Raw genomic sequence first — 21,796 nt, 5'->3', positions numbered from 1 at the left:
AATCTTAGACCGACAAATCATAGGCGCTGTCTTTCGATCTGTTATGGATGACCAGTACAAAGATGACACGAGATAGTGAAATTTTGACGCGTGTTTTCAACTTTATTTCCTCCGTCCATGCAACACTAAAAACCTTGAGAAGAAGTCGATCATCAAGCCGGTGGATGGGTTCCACGCCACTCGTACCAGATAACCATATTGATAAACTCTATTATCTCAACGATACCCTCCCATCTGGGCTAACATCTCTATCAAATCCATCTCCCTCTTCTCCCCATCCTCAGACTGAGACGTGATCGGAGAAGCCGTCGCCAGCTCTCCTCCATCTCCATTGAAAGTATCCGCGTCTTCAAAGAAGAACTCTGGAAGATCGACGATATCAAGCTCGACGTCAGCTCGTCCGTCTCCATTGGCGACCTTGGAAGGCGGGGTGGCGGAGGAGTGAAGCGCGCTGATGTAATCCTGAAGAAGAGAGCTCTGACGGGGCACTTTACCGCCACTGCGGCTTCGTCGGCGAGCAAACTGGCGGCGTTTAGTAGCATTCCAGTGATTTTTGATGGAGTTTTCCGTTCTTCCGGTCAGCCGTCGAGCAATCTCCGCCCACCTGTTGCCAAGCTCCATGTGGGCCTGGATCAGGATCTTGTCTTCTTCTTCGCTCCATGTATCTTTCTGTCATTCGTTGGATAAATATTTTTCAGAATTATTATCTGTTGTGTTGGGTTTAATGACGGTGCGGTGATTAAATGGCTTTGATTCTCATTTAATTTGCATTAACCACTTTTTAAAGTCTCGTGGACTAACGCGGAGGAGGGGAATGAGACGCGCATGCCAGGAGAGAATTTGAATGTAGAGAACGATATATAGATAGATAGATAGATATATATATATATATATAGAGAGAGAGATAGATAGAGAGAGAAAGAGAGAGGAGTACGAAGAATAAGAATAAGAAGAATGCTATCGAGAAGAAGAAGAAGAAGAATGCTATGAAGAAGAAAAAGAACGTGGTGAAGAAGAAAAAGAAAAGAAATGCTACACAGAAAAAGAAGAAGAAGACGAACAATGCGAGGAGTGAGGCGCGGTGAAGGGGAGTGAGACGCGCACAAAGTAGAGAGCGGAGTGAAGCACACAATTTGAATATAGAGAGCGATAGAGAGAGTTAGAAGATTAAGAATAAGAAGAATGCTATGGAGAAGGAGAAGAATGCTATGAAGAAGAAGAGCGCTGTGAACAAGAAGAAAAATAATGCTACAATAAGAAGATAAAGAATGCTATGAAGAAGAAAAATAACATCGAGAAGAAGAAAAAGAACAGCAAGAAGAACAAGATGAGAATGCTATGAAGAAGAAAAATCAGAAGAAGAAGGAAAAAAACCTTGATGTTGGGTCTTAGATGATTGTGCCACCTCTCTCTGCATTGCTTACCCACCCTGCCCTTGAGGCCCTGCGCGATGAATGACCATCTTTTCACGCCGTGGCTCTCCACGAGCTTGGCCAGAGTTCTTTGTCAAAACGGACAAGGAAATTAGAAAATACAGATATCCAGATACAGATTTATCAACTGACAGATGTATCGATCGTAACATAGTTTCAAACCTGTCTTCTTCAGCTGACCATTGACCCCTGACAGTGTGTAGTCTCTTGCCACTACTACCAGCTGCCTTCTTCTCCCCAGAGATATCACATCCATCACTACCAGATGAAACGTGAAATGTACCGTCCTGAGAAGGGAAGTCAGTTAATGGTTGATCGTCGCCTACGTCGTAGAGAAAGGTTGGCCCACCCAACAAGAACACACCATCATCTGAAAATGGGCTAAAACTGAGACAGAACTCGTCTCCAGGGCTAAGGATGGACATAGGGGAACAGTCCATGAAAATGGCTACAGAGAGAGAGAGGAAGAGCGAGATTTGGTACGGTGGGAGACAAGGCACGAGTTAAGATAGAGTTAAGGATGAAACGTAAGCGATAGAGGTGTTTAGGAGTAATTAACGGTATTTCCTCTCATCTATGGCCGGCTTCTGAAAGGCGTTTCTGAAGCCGGCGATGGTGAAGAAATTAACTGACGTGGATGTTAGTGACGAGATAAAATATCCTGATGAGCTTTGTCTTTTGGCCTCGGATAACTTTCCGGGTTCTTAAATCTGGTGCTGAGGAAACTGATGTTCCCCCAACACCAACCCCAAGGTGAAGCATCTGTTTGTAAAAATCGGAGAGTTCTCAGTCATTAACAATTGAACTGAATTTCAGTTTCAGGAACTTAATTATTAGATGTCAATTTAGTTTAACCAAAATGCGTCAACAATGCCATTTATGAGTTTTGTTTTTAAAGATTTCCTACTTATTTTATCCAGTGTTACTTTATACTCAACAAATTCTATTTTTTCTAAATTTTGCTTCAAAAAAGAATCCAAGTAGTCTTATGGAAATTCTGAAGAAATAATAGGAAATAATTTCTTTGATTTTAAGGCATTCCTCACATAATACCCCAAGGATAAATATAGACCAACTCAAAATCTACATTATCTTTTAATGCGTGCCCAGTTAAGATTTTTCAATCTATTCATCATGCTACAATATCTGAAACCACTTTCGTGGCATAAGAAGTGTCAATTTTAGCTTTTCAAATCCCTTAAAATACATCATAGACATATCAATTACCCTGTTCTTAACAACACATAGGGCTATTAAAAACTAAATTTCAATCATTCCTCTATTTAAGATCCCAAACTCAGTAAAGTACATCTAAATTTCTGAATTTTTCTCATTTTCATGCCAAAAATCGAACAAATATTCAAATTACTTGTCATCTGAAGATGTATTCAAGTTGACAAACGTATCTTTCTTTCTTACACAGTGTTTGATGTTTACAAACATACTAAAAACTCACAAATATTAAACACTGAAACGTACTTGTTTATTTGACATTAGGGTATTCTCAATGGGCTTGATCCCTTTATTTTGGACGCAGAAATCTCTTGTAATTACACCTTAAACTTATTTGATAATTAATTTTATAGTTTTCTAGACTTTTTTTGAGATTGACTTGTAAAGATTCGTGGAAGATTAACTCTTGTTTTGAATGAATTTATTCAACTAGAGAAAAATTTCATATGCTCTAACTTAATTATAAAAATAATGCCTTGTTTAATATCATAGTTTTAAACTTTTGACCACTGTTATTGAATCACCCAGCTTTTCATATTGCAAATCTTTATCATGTCTGGATCTTTGGTGAAATGGAACTTTGTAAAGAAATATCTTTCTAACCTTTCAATAAATATATATTAACTTTGTATTCATATGTAACTACGGATCACATTGAATTGTCTTATCTGAAAACAGAGTGATCATTAGGCTCTTATATTACATCAATTACATGGTAAAATCTTAGAAGTTAAAACTATCTAACAATTTCGTGTAATCTCTTTGTCTACAATTTGGTTTCCAACTTGACTCATCTGAGTGGTAATCATAGATACTTCAGTAAATATACATCGGTCCATTATACTCTTTTAGTGAAAAATAGTCAACCTTTCTCGCTGACTGAGAATTGATAATAGTAACCTTATTAACACCATTAAGAGTTTCTTCAGTCTATGATACACTGGATTTGAGGTTTTTTGTGTAAAACCATAGTACATATTCTCTTGCGCAGAATAATTCCTTTTGAACAATCTTCTGGCATGGTTTATTTTGTCTTTTTGTTCATTTGTTTTACTTTCTTGACCTGAAAATTTATTCCTGATGGGTTTCTGAAATTAAAATGCATTTTCAAAATTCAATACCTACCTTTTATAACTACTCATTGAATGGTTAAGATCAAGAGAAATATTTTTCCATGTATGCAATGGAAAGCCATAATTTAAGAAGACAAAGCCATGCTGTGGACAATGTGATAACACAAAAATTATTGGGTGATTCCTATGAAATGTAAACTTTTTTATGCATTACAGTAATTATATATGTTTTTATTTATCTTAAAATGATTAATATATTTAGAATGAAATTCTAATTGTGTGGATTTATTGGTATTTTTAAGGAATTTTCTGACATCAATTTTTGATCTAGTGAATTATCTGGAAAATAATTATTTTCAATCTGGTAATCTACAGGTCCATCTCACCAGATGCAGCCACTTGTCTTTTATCTGAAATATAAACAGAATATAATTGGTCGAAGTAAATCATCATTGGATCGTGATCGGAGCGATCTCCATGCGGCCATGTGTCATGCAGAGATGCACTTCTGTCAAGTGATTGTGATGCAAGAATAGTGGGTCACAATTACGTGGACCAGGTCCTCGTGATCAAATGCTCCACGTGAATATGAGAAAATAACATTGTCCCATGTCAGTTGTGAGTTAAGTTCCTCACATAAAACAGACGTGAATATGAGATATTTGGAATCACACTCCCACACACCCGAAGCCTCTTATGCTGCCTCATGTGCATTCCACGTGTGCACCCTGCACCCCATCTATGTGCCACCTGTGCACAAATTTTTTCCACCTATGTGCCACATGTGCACTCGCTATTATGTCAACTAAACAGATCAGCACGGTCATGGATAAACCCATTTTTGCCTTTTTGGGCATAACAAAAATTCTTAGAAAAAATATAAAAATTTTGAGAAAAAATCTTTAAATTCAAACTTGAATATTTTCTAAAATAAAACTCCTTTTGCATGATTTATTTGTCATTTTTATCCTCAGTAAGTCCTATTTAGGATACCTTTAGCATGATTAGTATTTAGCACAAATCTTGTCAACTAGATACTCTCTTGGCTAGCCATAGTAATTTCACACACTCTACATCTTGGAAACAATGACACAATTATTGATAAACAACACCATGCTACCTTAGGAATAATATGGTCTTGAGTTGGATCTGCTAGAAAATTCTCAAGTGATGAAGCTAATGAAAAGTGTAAACCATTACTATAGGAACCTCATAATGGAGGGGAACTTTTCATGCCATTTCTCTTGGAATGATGATTTAGAAATTTCCCTACACAGACATGTGGAAAGTGATGGATATTATGTGGCCATCAAGCCAATGACACTCCCATGTTAATTTCAGTTCATTGAATAAAATAGTTATGTTCATTATTATTTTGTGTGATGTTTATAATGAAGTCCATGAATACGTGCAATGACTTAGTGAATTATGATGAGATCATAATACAGTGATCACTAGTCTTTAAACATGTATTCTAAATATTCCTATTTGATGGATAGTCAAGATGGACATCGAATTATCTGAATAAAATAACACTAGCTGATCCTATTTATATGATAAATATAGCTGATCATGTGGCTATTAGTGTGGCGACACTAAGGACAGATCGTGGGTGCTCTTTGGAGAAAGAGATCACTGAATTGATCTGTACAAATTCCTGAATGGTATTATACCAAAACATCAATCAGGTTGATTCAAGTCACGGTTGTATAAATGATCCACTGACCTGAGACACCAAGGACATCTCTTGAATGGACGACTACATTTTGACAACGACTTACGAGCCTCTAATCATGGGATTCAAACAAGTCATAGCTTAGATGTATTAAGAAGCTCACGGGGATGATTGAGTGGTCAAGACGGGATCATCCACCCTCGGTATAAGAGGATATCGACTCAAGGAAGACGATGCATAAAACATCCTTGGCCATGGTAGTGAGGATATTGGAGAAGGCGTTCTCCAATGATCTTCATTACACATCAGTACTAATCGAATAACGAATTAGGGTATGACAATAAGCCATACCTTAAGTTGTTCGAGACTCTCGCACAGATGATCGTGATAAGCCTAAAATTGGTGTTTAAAATATGTCATTTTGATTTAAGCTTATGCAATAAATTTATAGAATTCCCTTTTTCAAAATATAGAAATTTTAGGATAAGAAAGGGGTCGAACCACAGAGAGGCCCTTTGAAAGAGTTCTTATCCTAATTCAAGTTAATTAATTCAAGAATGAATTAATTTTGCATTTAATAAGCCTTAATTGTGTTTAATTTTGTTTTGTAATTAACCAGAATTAAGCAAGAACTTAATAGTGATCTTAGTATTTTCGATCAAGACACTTTAGATAGGATAATATGGATTCTTATATCAGATTAATTTGTACTTCCAATGTTCAAATCAGGATGATTTATGAAGACAATTTTTATGTATGAAAATTGGGAATTAATCAGCAAGAAAGGGATTTTAAAATTGGACTTGAAGATAGACTAATTTTTGGATGAATTTTTGTACATAGGTATTTTAGATGTTGAATTGAATTTTCCAACAATCAATGTTTAGATCTAGAGAGAGAAAATAAGAAATTTAACCTAGAGATAGAAAGTAGAAGAATTTGGGGGAAAATGAATAAGAGATGAAATTTGACTCTAATTTAAAGATTTACGATGCAACTTGAGATAGAAATCAATGAAGAACCAGGAATTAAGAATCAGATCTTGAATCAGAATCAATTTGTAAAGCTAATCACCATTCAAATCAATTTCAAGGGCATGTACATTTCGCCCATGCCTTGGCATTTTAGATTCGTTCAAAAAGAAGTTCAAATAGTGAAGAAGAAACCTATAAATTTGAAGAATGAACCAAGATCTGTCGACTTCAAAAGCAGCACGTGTCCTTCCTGGCCAAATTCTTGGGCCTCGGTGATTTTTCCCATCTTCCCAACCTCTATTTCAAGATCCAACCGTAAGGATCGTAGAGGTTGAAAAGACAAACCTACCCCCAAAATTTGAGCACAATCAGACGGCTAGATCTCGACATATCGCCATATTTCTGGTGATTAATCCTGGCCATTAGATTTTTATCTCTCCTCCATGTAGATAGAAAAATGCCTTTTTTATTCATCGCCTTATTTTCCCCACCCTCAGATTGCACGCTGCCATGTTGTTGTGCATGGAAAACAACAAAAATCATTGGCATTAACGAAGGAGAGAGATTATACCTTTTTAACAACTAGGAATGCGCCACGTCGCCTCATCTGCTTTCGTTTTAAATAAAAAAGAATAAATGATAACCTTACCTTTTAATAATTGAATGCAGAGTACCAATTCGCCCCATGCATTTAATGCACGCGACTATTGATTCTTTGCGTGCATTAATTGCGCGAAAAAATGCTAAAAGGACAGGACAAATAACCTTTTTTCTCGAGCCGCGCACACCACGTAATAACTGTGATAGTGATTGGTTAATTATGGCATCCCGCATCCCGTTGCCCTGCTTAGCCTACATGATGAATGCTCTGATTAGATAATCATGGCATCGCAAATTGTGATGCCATGGTTTTCTCACAATGAATGATTGGCGTGGCTAATCATTCGCCCAAAATTTTGGGCGAATGATGTGGAAGCCACCTAATTTAATAAAAAAATCATTTTTAAATGTGAAATAAATTGTAAAATATATTCTGTGGCTTCTAAAAATTATTTATTGGCTTTATAATGGTCCGAAAAATATAAAAAAGTATGGAAAATTCCAAAAAAAATACTAAAATCCTTACCAATCACTAGTATTTTATGTCGTACAAAAAAAATTCTTCAATGCAGTGAGGTTAAATATCATGTAAAAAATACTAAAAATTAAAAAAATCAAAAAACTATAGTGAAAGTCATTTATGCCAATTTAATTATGATAACATGCAAATAAGGCTAGTAAAGCACACATATGTATGTAATATTCATCAATTTAACATTATGATTTGCAAGTCATCAAATGGATTATACATATAGGGTAACCAATGACAATAAAGGTTCCATGAGAGATTTCAACACTACTCGGTATCTTGTAGAGCGTGAGTTGTACCTCGGCACCCCACGGGCTAGAAACTTAACCTATCGATTGGGCTAAATCGGTCTTTATTTAATCTATATGTTGATATAGTTAATTAATAAGGTTGGTCAATAATTGTTATTGGGCCACTAAAGTTATTAACTAGGACAATACATGGGCCTAGAGGGTCACACACATAAGGTCATAAGGGATTAGTGGATATATTTTACTTTTAGGGTTTTTGAAAAAAAAGCTTAAGTGAAATATAAGGAGGGAAAGGTCTCTCATTTCAAGCACCCATGCAAGCCAGATTTGAGAGCCCCTCCCTTTCTCCACTCTCTTCTCCACTCATCCAAGAAGAGTGTCTTCATGGTGAGAAGATCTTCAAGAAGAGTTGAAGAAGACGTGGAGATCCAAGCGAAGAGTGATCGCGTGGATACTTATAGAGGCCGAACGTGTGAACAGCTTCAGAACGATCTCCGAACGGCAAAGTCAAGGTTGGAACGAGTTCCCCAAAAGGTACGTTCAATGTTTGATTTTAAAGATCAATTATGAATCGATCGACACGCTTCCGCATCCATGGAAACGTGTTTTCCATGGACAAACCAAGGGACCGAACCCAACAAAAAGCTCCTTCAGAATCCTATGATCTTAGCTAGTGTATATTTTCCTGAGAAAGCTCATGTATTAAAGGATACTTATGAACAATATTACTGCCAAAGTTTGAATGTTTGAATCAATTTTTTTCACAAATTATCTTGTAATTTGCATTGCAACTAAAATGTACCTGCTCAAGGTTTCAGGAAAATATTAATTTTGACACCAAACTCTAGGAAATCCCCCATGTTTCTATCACCCTAGATTGTCATTATATAAGTGTTAATGGAAACTTTCATCTCATTTTTCAAGGAAAACCATGAATGCCCAAATGGCAATGTGGAGAGTCGAGCATTGCCTAAAAAGTAACCAACACTTGGTGATGCATGTGCTTGGAAATTTAAACTCACTACAATGAAAATAACGTGTTGAAGAGCTATTAAAAACTTGCAACCACTATGCAAATCATGAAATGGCACACACCATTGTTGAGCTCCTTAAATCTCAATGTGGGCAGGATGCCTAAAGACAGCCCAGACCAGCAAGCAGGAAAGGTATCCCATGAGATCACAAAGGGACTCGATTTTTGGACTTTTCTGACGTAGGGGGCGACAAATAAATAAAAAGTTTTCTTTTGTCTTTTTTCCTTTGAAATAGCAGTGGGCGACGTGGCCGCACCACAGGGCGCCACATGTACACGTGGCCTGCGCGAGAACACGTGGCACACAACTGTCAAAGTGAGTGGATATTAAAATATAATCTTTTTAAAATAATCTATTTAATCTTCTCTTTTGTCTTTTTATTCTTGTAGGTACACGTGGCGACTCTGAAAAAGTGCACACGCACAAGATGAGAAGACACGGAATTTCAAGTGATTTGACAGTACAACCGAAATGGAAAACGAGGAAGCACCAGCGATGATGACGAGGAGAGAGAAAAAATTCAAGGGCTAGGATTGCTCACACTTCAAACGGCCAAATCTTACAATCTACAACTCTGATTGAGCTGAAATTCATAGTGATCTATAAATATAGGTTTGGATCACTATAAATTCCATCTAGAAATTGCTTCCTACTTATGTAGGCTGGCTGAAAAATAGTGAGTTTTGAGATCCATCAAGTGTGTTCTTGGTGTCATGGGTGTGTGGGAAGAAGCATTAGTGAAGAGGGGGAGCTTACCGGCACTCGCAAATCACAGTGATCCTGATGGAACATAAGGATCTAAGGTAAGTGTCTTTGCCTTACGTTTTTTCTCTCTCGACATCATCATTGTCACAATTATAGTTGTTATCATCTTTTCATTTATCATTTCACTAACTTATGTCCCCATTATCTCGTCTCTATCTTTACCATCATATCGTTTGTGCATTCGATCACTATCGTATCTGTCATGCCCTCTACCTTATTCTCGTAACACTTCACGTAATTCTGCTTATATTTCCTCGAAATCGTGATCTTGTCTAGTCTATTCTCGTATTTATCTCTTCTCATACCGATAATCACTATAGTAAGAAAATTAAATCCTTAATTATCATTCCCTGTGGAGACGATCCATACTCATCACTAATTAAATATTCTTAATTAAGAATGGTAAAATATATTTTTATTGAATAATCTCAATTACCAACGATGAATTAAATCCCCTAAATTTGAGATTATCACCTCTCCCTCTCTCCCTCTGTGATGCAACACGACGAGGCCGGGATCGACCGCTCGTGTTGCAACACAATAGGCACTTGGATGCCCTATCAATGTTACTCGGGACGTGATATCATCATGCGGGTTTTCAAAAACAATCAGAAGTACTACCCACGCTGATGCTGATCTAAGGTAACAACCTGAGAGTATCCCAACTGTAACTTATATGGATAGACTCCCAATGACCCGATAGATCACTGTAACGAAATGGAATGGGTGGTCTATAATCAAGTGGATTAGGGTCTGCCATTCGTGGATGCCTTTCCTCATCCTGGCCACCCTTATCTTGTTGATCATTTTCCATCTCTCCATTTTCTTTATCTTGATGCTCCGATAATCCTACATTTTTTTTATGAGTATCTAACAAAACCTTCCCACTTCGTAATTTTGAAATCACACTCACATGTTCATCATTAATCATATCTTCTTCAAAGCCATGTAAAATATTATTTGTAAAATCATGACATGATGCAACATTATTATTTTCACCAATGCAAGATTCATTTAAAATTTCGGAAGACACACAACATGATGATTCTAAATTTCTATCTACACACAACATGATATTTCTAGGATTTATATTAGGTTGGGTAGGGAGTTGACCTGGATGTCCTTCTCTTAGAAGGATTTCTTCTGATTTACCTTTCATCCTAAGAGCAGGTTGTTGTGCTTGAATCCCTTATCCTCGCTTGAGCATCTCAATTTCCTTCTTGTGCTCTTCTAAAGTTTGCATCAACATCTTCCTTTCCTCATGCATGCTTTTTCTCTCTTCCTGCATTTCCCTGATAAAATCCATTAAAGTAGAGTTAGTGTTGTCATTATTGTTGTTAGACGAGAGTAAAGGGCTTAGAAAATTTTGAAAATTTTGCTGATATGGTTGCGGGGCGAATTGCTTTGAGGCGAAATTGTTGTTTCCTCCTTTGCTCCAATTTTGATTAGGTCGTGCATTCCATTGGTTTTGACCTGCATCTTGTCTCCCAAATGCATTAACCTGTTCAACCATAGGACAAGCCTCATCAGAATGTTCTTCACTAGAACAAAAACAACAAGGGTTGTTAGTGGAATTGTTGCCCTCGTTTGCATTCGCCTTTCCTTTAGACTCCTGCAAAAAAGATTTAATATCATTGCTCATATCTTTAACTGTTTTACCAATATTGCTCATTTCTCTTTCTAGCTTATCAATCCTGATCTCCGGTTCAACTGCCTTGACGTCAATGATTCCTCCACGCTTGGGACCTGCACTTCGGTTAGTGTACGAAAAACTTTGACGGTATGTCCAATCTTCTACTAATTTTTCCATCAATTTCATGGATTCATCTGCATGGGTATCAAGGAACATTCCTCCACTAGATATATCCACTAGATGCCTTTCCTGATCATTCAATCCACCATAAAAAATTTCAACCAATTCATGAGATGGTATGCCATGATGTGGGCACTTCCTAGTGAGTGACATGAATCTCTCCCATGCTTCTCCTAGAGTGTCAGTTCCTTGACAAAAATCTCTTATATGTTTCTTAATTGAAGATGTTTTTCCATAAGAAAAGAATCTCTTTAAAAAGCAAGCTTGCATTTCACTCCAAGATTGAAATTCTTGACCTACCCCTTTAAACCAATCTTTTGCCCTATCTTTCAAAGCAAACTGAAATAACCTTAGTTTGATAATTTCCTGAGGAACACCTGCATAACTATAAGCAGAACAAATCTGGTTATACTCTTCCAAAAACTCATAAGGCTCCTTATTAAATCTTCCATAAAATGTAGGCAATTGATTAATCATATTCGGGTCAATTCTAAAATTAACATTTTCTGGTAAAGGAGCAGATATTTTAGTGTAGGTTTCACTCTCTATAGGGTCAGAAAATTCTCTCAACCTCATTCTTCTAACACCCTGTTCAACCCCAAAATTTTGATTATTCTCCATTAAGTCACAAAAATGCTGATTTTCACCTTCGGAGCTTTCAAAAATACAATCAAAACTAGGAGTTCTACTAACTGTTTCAAGATTCACGAGATGAGGTTCTAAAGATCTCCTACCGAACATGCAATGTTAAACACATCAATATAAAAAATAATCAGTTTTGATGAACAAGAAAAATTAATTATGCAATGATGAATTTTGTTTTTCAATTTCACTATTTCATCAAAATTCACAAAATAATTGCAAAATTCAGCTCAATCCAAGACTTAATATAAAAAATAAAGAGTAATGAATCCACACAGAATAATTGAAAATTTCAAACCGTGAGTACCCGGCAACGGCGCCAATTGATAAGCCGAAAAATCACGTAAAATTATGTGGTCGTTGCGCTTTTTAGACTTATGCAATAAATTTATAATTCCCTTAATTACTAAATAAGAATATAGAGCAAGCAAGGGGTCGATCCGCAAGGAGGCAACAATTCAGAATTTTCAAACAATTTTTATGAATCAAGTCAAGTAATTTTGAATTTTGCAATATTTAATTCAATTAATATTAAATAATATTCTTAAAATAATCAAAATTAAGTAAAACTTAATTTTGATTTCGGTCAGATAATTCCAGATAAGAATATTATTATTATTTTAAGCTCATAAAAATATAAATTATTAATTTCCCAATTTAATAAAATTTATAATAATTTTCAGAATTAAAATTGGGAAATTAATAATCAAGAAAGTGATTTTTGAATTGGAGTTCAAAATGGATGAATTTTCAGTTCAAATTTTATTTTTGGGTTTTTATATATTAAATTAAATTCCTAAACAATAAAAACCAAATCTAGAGAGAGAAAAATCAAATTAACCTAGGGAGAGAAAGTGAAGAAAGTGGGGAAAGCCCCAATTTCGACCCTAAATTAAAAATGTAATGAAGCAGAAATGTCCTAAAATGATTAAGAATTAATTATCAAAAGTCAGATCTCGAATCCAAATCAAAAAGAAGTGCTGATGCATTCAAAACATGAATCTAGGGCATGTACATTTTGCCCATGCCAAGGCGTTTTCGAATCGTTCTAGAAGATGATCAAATACAATTCAGAAACTTACAAATTTGATAAAGAGATCCAGATCTGACGACTTCCAGAATGCCTCCTGTGTCCTTCCTGGCCAATTGCTTGGGGAGAGCCTCCAAAAGTGAATTTTGCCTTTTTTCTGACCTCTATTTAAAGATCCAACCGTCCAGATTGTAGAGGAGGAAAAGACGAACCTGCCCTCAAAATTTCAGCCCAATCGGAGTTGTAGATCTCAAGATATCGCAGTTTTAGTGAGATCAAATGTGGGCCGTTGGATCTCTTTTATTTTCTCTAAAAAATCAGAATTTCCTATTGGCTGGGCTTGATTTTCTCGCTTTCCGTGTTTCGGGACGCGTGCACCCTCGTTGTCCGCGTCGGCCGCACTTTTTTCGCTGCTTTTTAAGAAAACAAAAAAGGACAAAATAGTGCTTTTTTTCTATCTTCTCTCTCTTCCGCCTTTGTTTTCTCTCTTCTCTCTAGCCGCTCTTTCTGACTTTTCAAATCTCTCTCCTCCTATTAAATATCTTTTCTTCTCTCTCCTCTCTAGCCGCTCTACTCTCTCTCCTCTCTCTTCCGCTTTTCTCTCTCTCTCTTTTAATCACTCTATTTGACTTTTCCTATCTCTCTCCTCTCTTCTCTCCTTTCTTATTTAATTAATATATCCCTTCATTCGCCCGAATTTCGGGCGAATGACGTGGATATTCATTTTAAATGCATTTAAAATGCAAAATAAATAATCAATATATTATTTAATTAAATAAAGATCATTTCTTGCCTAAATAATGGTCAGAAAAATTCAGAAAAATTCATAAAAATATGGGAAAAATTCAGAAAAATCAGGAGATGATTTACTGACCTTAAACCAAGCAAATAAAATCATGTAAAAATATTTCTTCACTGAAACAATGTCAAATTCCATGTAAAAAATGATAAAAAATATGAAATAATAGAAAAACGACATGTTAACTGATTTCAATGTATTTTATCATGATAACATGCAAATATGACCATTAAAACACATAAATAGAATGTATCATTCAGTAATTAAGTATATTAATTTGCATGTTATCACCCTCTCTTTTGCTCTCCCTCTCTCAATCTCTCTCACACACTCTCTCCCTCTCGCCTTCTCCCTCTCCCTCTCGTGCTTTCTCCCCATTGAACTCTCTCCCTCTCACATCCTCCCAATCCCTCTTGCCTTCTCCCTTTCGAACTGTCACCTCCCTCTTCCTTTCTGTCTCATAGTCCCTCCTCATACTCTCTCCCACTCACTTTTCCCTTTCCCTCTCTCCCTCTTGCACTTTCCTTCTTACCCGTTCTCTCTCTCCCTCCCTCTCTCTCTCTCTCCTCTCTCTCTTCTCTCTCCTCTCTCTCTTCTCTCCCCTCTCTCTCAGCCTTGTCCTCTCTCTCTCTCTCTCAGCCTCGTCCTCTCACTCTCTCTCTCAGTCTCGTCCTTTCACTCTCTCTCTGTCTCAATCTCTCCCTCTCTCCCTCTTGTATTCTCTCGATCTTGCACTATCTCAGTCTGCCTCTCTCCTCCTCTCATTCTCACACACTTTCACTCTCTAATTATATTCCTCTCTCTCCCTCTCTCACTCTCTCATTATTCAACACTACTTCAACAGTGGCAGTGACATTTAGATGAATTCTAGTGAGACGACCAAGCGACCAAGTCAACTTAACATTGACTTTCATACTGACTAGTCACCGTGACCGACGGAGACCAGGCCAGACCAAGACCATACTGAGACCAAGACTGGATCGAACTTCAGGTCTATGTTTAGGTTTTGGGTAATACCAGTCCGAGACTGGATTGTGTCCTTCCCTAGATGTGATCAAGAAATGTGGTGATGAAAATTTTCAAAAACAGCATGTAAATGCTTCTGAAGACCACATCTGATGCCTACTCTTTGTAGTGTGATTTCTAACCAAGAGAGGGAGAGATGAGAGTTCAAAATTTTGGCTTGATCTGCATTTATGGATTTATAAATTTAATGGGAAAATTCTGTAATTTTTAAAACCCAAAAATCAAATTCACTTAGTACGAGAGAAAAGAATGAGACACAGTACTGATTTAATTTTTAGTTTCTATAATTAGAACTTTGTCACTCACTCAAAAGTCATAATGGTAAATCCAAAAAATCCATTTCCTCAATAATGTAATACCAAAAGGTTTAAACAATATATTTTGGATGTCTGAGATTATGTTATTAAAATAATTATAAAACGTAACTTTTATTCATATATGTTTAGGCTCTGATAATATAGTCCATAAATTGAGATATAAATATCTAAGGTAGGTAGAGACGTCTATTTTGACCATCATGTTTCACATGTCAAATGGCGTCGGATTCACATGATTATTTTACTAGTGACATAGGACCTATTTATCAACATTTTATCAAAATCTCAAGGTTGAACAGGATGAATTTCTGCGTTGATCTAGTTATTAAACATCACATATCTTTATAGGTGTACTCATCCCATGCATATGTGAGTTGCGTATCTTGAACCGTATAAAGTTGGTTGTCTACATGTGCATGATTCCTTAAATGAATAAACATATATGAACTAAATTTAACTCATTTAATGAGGGCTGACTCTGCATAATCCAATTTGAATATCCATCCAAAAATATGTTGAGGCATTTTGTTAAAATGAACCAAGATTAAATCTTCACATATGAAGATATATTCTGACATAATTCAGCTGTGTTATTCTCCAAGAACAATATGGAAATGATCAAGTTTAGGCATATAGACATCAAGAACCTAGTTATCAAGGAGATAATTAAAATTGGACAGATGTCTGCAAAGCATTTTGGGACAAACTATATGATTGTGAAGCCGCATACCAAAGTTTTATTTCCTAAAATATATTTAGAGCATATAGCTCATGTGTGTTATTCCTTGGGGAGAACTTTAAATTCTAGTGGGAGTTTGCATTTGATGCTCTTGGTTGTAGGCATGCAAATATTTGTTCAGAAGTCAAGGTTGTTATAGGTTTATCCATCTTAAATGTTGAAATGCATAAAGCTGGACTAGTTGGAAATGTTCAATGAAAGTCACATTTTGTGAAATTTCCATGGTACACATCCATACTTGATCTATTTCATTTCTCAAAATAAAATATGTGATTTTTAAGGTATATAATTTTAGTGAAAGATATTTGAGTTATATGTTCAATTGGTTATGGATGAGATTGAGGAATATGCCTTCCGCCTATACTAACCAATTTTGAGCTGATTAGGTTGTGATGTAGAGTTTTGCAGATGATTGTGTGTTGCCCAAACAGGAGATTGTTGGGTCTAATAAGCGAGCTACACATGTATGACCATATTATCAAAATACCATTAAAGTAATTTTACAAATATTACGACTAAGGCATTATTCATAGTGGTATAGGTGCAATGTGCAGAAACCAGGTCAGTTACAGTTGTGATGGTAGGTTAGTAATATGACGTGCCTCAGAAGGGATCTATTTATAGAGGTTATGTCCCTAGATCAGGCAGTAAGTGAGACCCTGAAGCCCCCATCTGCATAAGAGGAACCAGTCTCCACTGTAAAGATCCACTCCTATACATCTAATTAGATGGATTCCAGTTTGCGTAGGTTGTGATATTATTCTATAAACCTAATAAGATAGAGGAGAGAAGGAGAGAGAAATAGAGCAACATACTGAGACAGAGAGAAGGGAAACAGAGAGAGAACTAGACCAACGTACTCTTAGAGAGAGAAAGTGGGGAAGATAGAGAGAGAATTAAAGAAAGATTATGAGAGAGATGAAGAGAGAAATAGAACAACGTAATGAGAGAGGGAGGGAGGAGAGAGACAGAAAGCAGGAAAGAGAGAGAGAGAGACTGAGAGAAGGAAAGGCTCAGAGGGATACATTCAGAGTGAGAGATAAAGACAGAGAGAGAGAGAGAGGTAAGGAGACTGAAGGAGATAGTGTGTTTGAGAGAGAGGGGGAGAGAGAACGAAATAGAGATACTAAAAGAGAGTGAAGATAGAGAGAGAGAGAGAGAGAGAGAGAAGAAAGACAGAGAGAGGGGGGAAGAGGGAGTCATAGAGAGAGGAGGAGAGAGATAAAGACTGGGAAAAAGAGTCTGATTGAGAGAAAGGGGGAGAGAAATAGACAAAGAAAGAGAGAAAGAGAGAGTGAGAGAGGAGACAAAGAAAGGCGAGGCATATATTGTCTATCCACAGTGATCAGGATTCCTATTAACATCATGTAACCATACATACATCGGTAACTTCCCAAGAACCGCATCACGTGTACATAACTTTATGCAACTAAGTATCAGCTTCCTAATATTCTCCAGCTGACATAAATTAGCACTAACACTGGCACCACGGCGACCAATCCTAATCTGAGGAGCCCAAAATTAGCGCGTTTATTACCTTGTTTCGGCCGCTGAGGCCCAGCCCAATCAACATCTCCGACAAGAGCCCGACTTTTCAGGCTTAATTTCTTTCCCTGAAGATCTAGTTCATGCTCTTGATCCTGATGATAATGAAAAAAGGTAGAAAATGATGGACTAATAGCTCAATAAACTTGGATTGTAAAGAGATGGATCCTCTCGATCTTACCGAGATTCCCATCCCAGACATGGACGGCTGGGATTTAATCAGACGGATTCTTCTCGGTGCAGTTCCTTGTTGGTGCCAGTTGGGTGGGGGCACTGATGTCTTCGTCTGACGCGGCTTGATTATGATCCCTGTCCCTTCCACCGTTGGATCAATGCACCTGTCCTGATTGATCGATTCCTCGGAAGCGCAAGGGGCGAGTTTATCATCCAAAGATTGTTCTGATGCCGGGTTCTTATGCACAGTATTTATCATACTATAGGTTAAAGATGGTGGACCGCAGAGGAAATCGGATATCTGGCCATCTAAATCCGCCCAGCATTCCTGATTTCCCGGCATTTAAGATCAAAAAAAGAGTTAACAAAAAAATAAGCAACCCAGAAAAGTGGACGATGGGAATACTCGTTTCGATTGAAATCATATGGTTCTCTACTGAGCATCAAACATAAATGATATTTTTATCTCTTTTTTCAAATCTACTAGAACTTTGAAATTAATAAGAATTACTGAGCACACAAAAAAGGGGATAATTTTATATTATAAAACTGGATTCCATCATTTACTCTAGTTGAACCCCTAAATATTGTTTTAGGACTAATTCCATTTAAATAATTGGTTTGCTTCTTCTTTTCTGCTCTGTGGTATTGAAACATTAATAATTTAGAACACACCTTTTCATCTTCATCATGACTGAGCACGGAGTCCAAGAACTTTGTCAACTCTTCAGACTCGGAATTTTCAAGCCAGAGGTGATTCTGAGTTGCCATTTGTGGATTTAAGTCCAAGAACTCCTCAACATCAACATGGTAATCCACTTTGGGAGACTCATCGTGGAGTTTTGCTCCCACTGTTTGTTCATCTCCTTGCCATAAAGCATCCAAAAGAAAATCAATCTGCGCAGGCCAATGGAACATGATTTAGTAAAATATAAAGCTCTTCGCCATAAAGCATCCAAAAGACAAAAAATTCAGCAGAAAGAAGTTAAGTGTAAGGATCCCAACCCCTGTCAAGGGTATTTTAGTCATCTGTCTTTAGAAAAGTTTTCCTCCATATAGATATATCCCTCTCTCGAAGAGATTAGACAAAAATTTGAATTGTCTGGGAGATCTTTCCAGAGGAGGCTCAGGCGGCCAGCCAAGCCTATAGCCTAGGTTTGAGGACAGATGATAGAAAAGGACGGACGGGATGGGCCATGATTAGATGGCATTTTGTTCAGTCATCCATCACAGAGTCTGCAATCTTGTTCCATTTCCGTTCCAAGGGCTGGACAGAACAGATGACTTGAACAGATGAACGACTTCTGGTGGATGAATGGGACAGAACAGAGCAGACCGGAACATAAAGCACAAATGCTTATGTTCAGACAGGACGGGTGACCGATGATGGTATAGATGGAACTGATGATGGGTCCTCATCCATCCAGCGGCCTTACTTGTGATCATTGTTCTTCTATTGTTTTGCATATATAGCTATCTATATATGCCCTTCCACGATCTTCTCCAAAGAAGACCTACCTGAGTGCTGTTTGCAGATGGTAAAGAAAATTAAGACCATCATCCAAAACCCGCAATTATCATTGTCACCAGGCATCATCTATCATCATCTGAGCAAGGTTAACAGAGCGAGAATGATGAGCCCAGAAGACAAGATCATCATCATCCTACCTGCGGAAGAGAGACAATGAAGATGATGATTTCATCATTCTATTCCTCATTGTGCAAAGGACGAATGTCGAGACAATTTGATTCGTTATTGTCCTTTTGTCATTCATCCATTGTTATTGTTCAAAAAAAAAATTGTCCTTTTGTCATCACCATTGGTGACAACAAACAGTGTACCTAAGGTCGTTATCAAAAAGGAATCCATGAATCCTGTGTTAAACGGCATTCATGATAAGGTTTAGTAAAGTTGTTGTTTAGAGAATAGCATACCTCTGTTCCCATCTCATCACAGTCCAAAAAGTTTGAAGTCTCAGTGTTTTCTTCCGGTTTTGAAGACATTCCAGAGTCCACTTCATGAGTCAGCCAATTTTTAGCTCCTCCCTTATGTTCTTGGCTTGTTCTTTCAAGGCTCCTCTCCGCTGAAGGCATCCCATCAATTTCCCAAGAGTCTTCTTTGTGTTGTGTGACAGACGGAGAAGACTTAGCTGGGGAGGGAGAAAAGCCACCACCTTCCACATTACGGTGGCTTTCAGTTGGGGTCTTTTCTTCAGGCTGCTTGAATAATCGGCAGAGGACATATGTCGCCTGAAAACATAGAATATTTTGACTTCAACTCGTAATCAGAATGTAATATTGAAAAAATGAGATGAGGTCAATGGGACATTCTGCAGTGCACGTAGATCCTTGATCATTGGACCAAAATATTTGAAACACGAATGTCTGGAACAAAGACTATAGAATTTTAGAGGGACATTGGTAGAACGGCAAAAATAGCTCGTCAGGATTGAATTTTATTGACAAATATATTTTCAAATGCTAACAGTAAGAAAAAAAATTGAGGTTCTTAGGTTATGATTAAGTTCATTTAAACCTTTAACCTTATTCTTTTTTTTGAAATATTTAACCTTATTCTTCTTAGTCTAAACATAACCTTAACCTTAACTTTATAAAATGAAGATTCAGATGAACCGATTTTATAACATCCTCTTATAATCCCCAACCTCTTTCAAGGATATTATAGTCATTAGCGTTGAAAGTACTCTCTCCCCAAAGCGTATTCCGAGTATAGAGATCAGAAAACATGATACTAGTCTTTGGGATATTCGACAATCCAAAAGATCTTAAAAAGCATAAACCTCGAAGAGTATGAATCCTAGCAAACCAAAGGTGAACATGAAAGTCTGGAACATAATCACAAGAATTTTTGTACAATATATACTACAGAAAGAGTTCATGAGCTACACAAAAGTCAAATACTATTTTAAAGGAGAAACAACATTTCAGCAGTTTGGATGTTCATCGACTTCCTAACATTCAGATTCAGATAAATTGACTTCCTGCTGGAAATAAACGAAGATGAAGATTCAGGTGAAGCAACAATTCATCAATGTTACGATAAATGAAATAAATATTGTTCCACGTTACGTTTGTTCTTCCCAAAAGAGTTCAATTCGCTAGACGCAAAAAAGAACAGGATTCTTGCTGCATCAAAGTATGACTCAACAAAATTTTCAAGTACCTGATCTCCACTGATTGTGTCCTTAGAGTTTTCCAACGAAGAGTCGGTGACGCGATACTCATGCATGATCCAGCCCGTCTTCTCCCCTTTGGGCGCCCGACCTCTGTGGAAAACGAGAGTCTTCTTCAATCCAATCAAACTATCCCCAGCAACAGCTCTAGACTTGATGCTGCGGTCCTTCCCAGTTGCTTTCCAGTATCCTGCTTCCGTTGCCCGGTTCGATCGTCGCCCATTCGGGTACTTGCGGTTCCTCGGCGAGAAGAAGAACCACTCTTGATCCCCAGTCTTGATCACGGATTTTTCTAATGTAAAAATGGATTTAGTAAGTTGATCGTGCCTTAGCAATAATCGAGAAGCCCATATCCATATCAATTATCTATTATACATGCAAATAATATGGATTCTTCCTGGGTCGATGCCCGAGCGGTTAAAGGGACAAACAGTAAATTCGTCAGCATTATGTTCAAATCAACCACAAAAGAGGAAATACATTAACAAATTTCAAACATTTTTCCAGGAAACCGAGACACGTAAAGCAGAATTTCGCCTCAGATCAGGCTAAGAAGATATACCTGGAAGATCCCACGGTTCGAATTTGCAGACATCGATCTCGGGAATAACCTCGCGACTGTCTTTGCGGCCATTGATCTTCCCCTTTAGATAATGGTTGATGAGTTCCTCGTCCGTCGGCCGGAAGCGGAACCCAACCGGCATCGACTCTACAGACATCTCCACCGCTCGATTCATCGACATTCGTCTGACGGAAATCAAATCATCAAACGCAGAAATCACAAACGCTGGAGAGATACTCGAACAGAAACCGAAGATTAACAGATGAAAGGAAATTCAAATGCTTAGTTCGATCCTGCACTTACCTCTGCAATCGGATTTTAGGGCAGATTTTCTCCGATCTTGGTGAAGAACTTCTCTGATCTCTCTCATATTGCCAACTCAGGCGAG

At 37.3% G+C, this 21,796-nt stretch overlaps 2 protein-coding genes and 1 pseudogene across 2 annotated transcripts; 1 reads left to right on the top strand and 2 right to left on the bottom strand.

The window, feature by feature from the left end:
* Window positions 1-216: 216 nt before the first annotated feature.
* LOC144710068 (transcription factor MYB98-like) lies at window positions 217-1,858 on the bottom strand. Its single transcript, XM_078583732.1, has 3 exons — window positions 1,596-1,858; window positions 1,375-1,501; window positions 217-669 (listed from the first exon to the last, which is right to left on the bottom strand). Exons 1-3 carry the CDS (start codon window positions 1,856-1,858, stop codon window positions 217-219), a joined length of 843 nt encoding a protein of 280 aa, XP_078439858.1.
* A 9,640-nt stretch (window positions 1,859-11,498) lies between these two features.
* Window positions 11,499-11,595, top strand: LOC144710787 (small nucleolar RNA R71; annotated as a pseudogene).
* Window positions 11,596-17,235: 5,640 nt separating this feature from the next.
* On the bottom strand, window positions 17,236-21,796 carry LOC144710395 (protein NTM1-like 9). The gene is made up of 7 exons (XM_078584147.1): window positions 21,712-21,796; window positions 21,409-21,593; window positions 20,837-21,138; window positions 19,588-19,902; window positions 18,328-18,549; window positions 17,660-17,980; window positions 17,236-17,573 (listed from the first exon to the last, which is right to left on the bottom strand). Exons 2-7 carry the CDS (start codon window positions 21,587-21,589, stop codon window positions 17,370-17,372), a joined length of 1,545 nt encoding a protein of 514 aa, XP_078440273.1. The 5' UTR covers window positions 21,590-21,593; window positions 21,712-21,796; the 3' UTR covers window positions 17,236-17,369.

The sequence above is a fragment of the Wolffia australiana genome, chromosome 12 (assembly GCF_029677425.1).
Source record: "Wolffia australiana isolate 7733 chromosome 12, ASM2967742v1".
Classification (NCBI taxonomy): Eukaryota; Viridiplantae; Streptophyta; class Magnoliopsida; order Alismatales; family Araceae; genus Wolffia; species Wolffia australiana.
Note: the sequence above shows the minus strand (reverse complement) of the source record. Positions and strands in the feature narration are given on the sequence as shown.

What these genes read in the sequence shown, in the direction of transcription:
- LOC144710068 (XM_078583732.1), bottom strand. Translation starts at nt 1,858, where the DNA reads ATGTCCATCCTTAGCCCTGGAGACGAGTTCTGTCTCAGTTTTAGCCCA. An exon ending in TGGTCAGCTGAAGAAGACAG is followed by an intron (nt 1,502 to 1,595) that starts GTTTGAAACTAT and finishes GTTTTGACAAAG; the next exon opens with AACTCTGGCCAAGCTCGTGG. An exon ending in ATCTAAGACCCAACATCAAG is followed by an intron (nt 670 to 1,374) that starts GTTTTTTTCCTT and finishes AACGAATGACAG; the next exon opens with AAAGATACATGGAGCGAAGA.
- LOC144710395 (XM_078584147.1), bottom strand. Translation starts at nt 21,589, where the DNA reads ATGTCGATGAATCGAGCGGTGGAGATGTCTGTAGAGTCGATGCCGGTT. An exon ending in CGAACCGTGGGATCTTCCAG is followed by an intron (nt 21,139 to 21,408) that starts GTATATCTTCTT and finishes TTTTTACATTAG; the next exon opens with AAAAATCCGTGATCAAGACT. An exon ending in GTCATGATGAAGATGAAAAG is followed by an intron (nt 17,981 to 18,327) that starts GTGTGTTCTAAA and finishes CCGGGAAATCAG; the next exon opens with GAATGCTGGGCGGATTTAGA.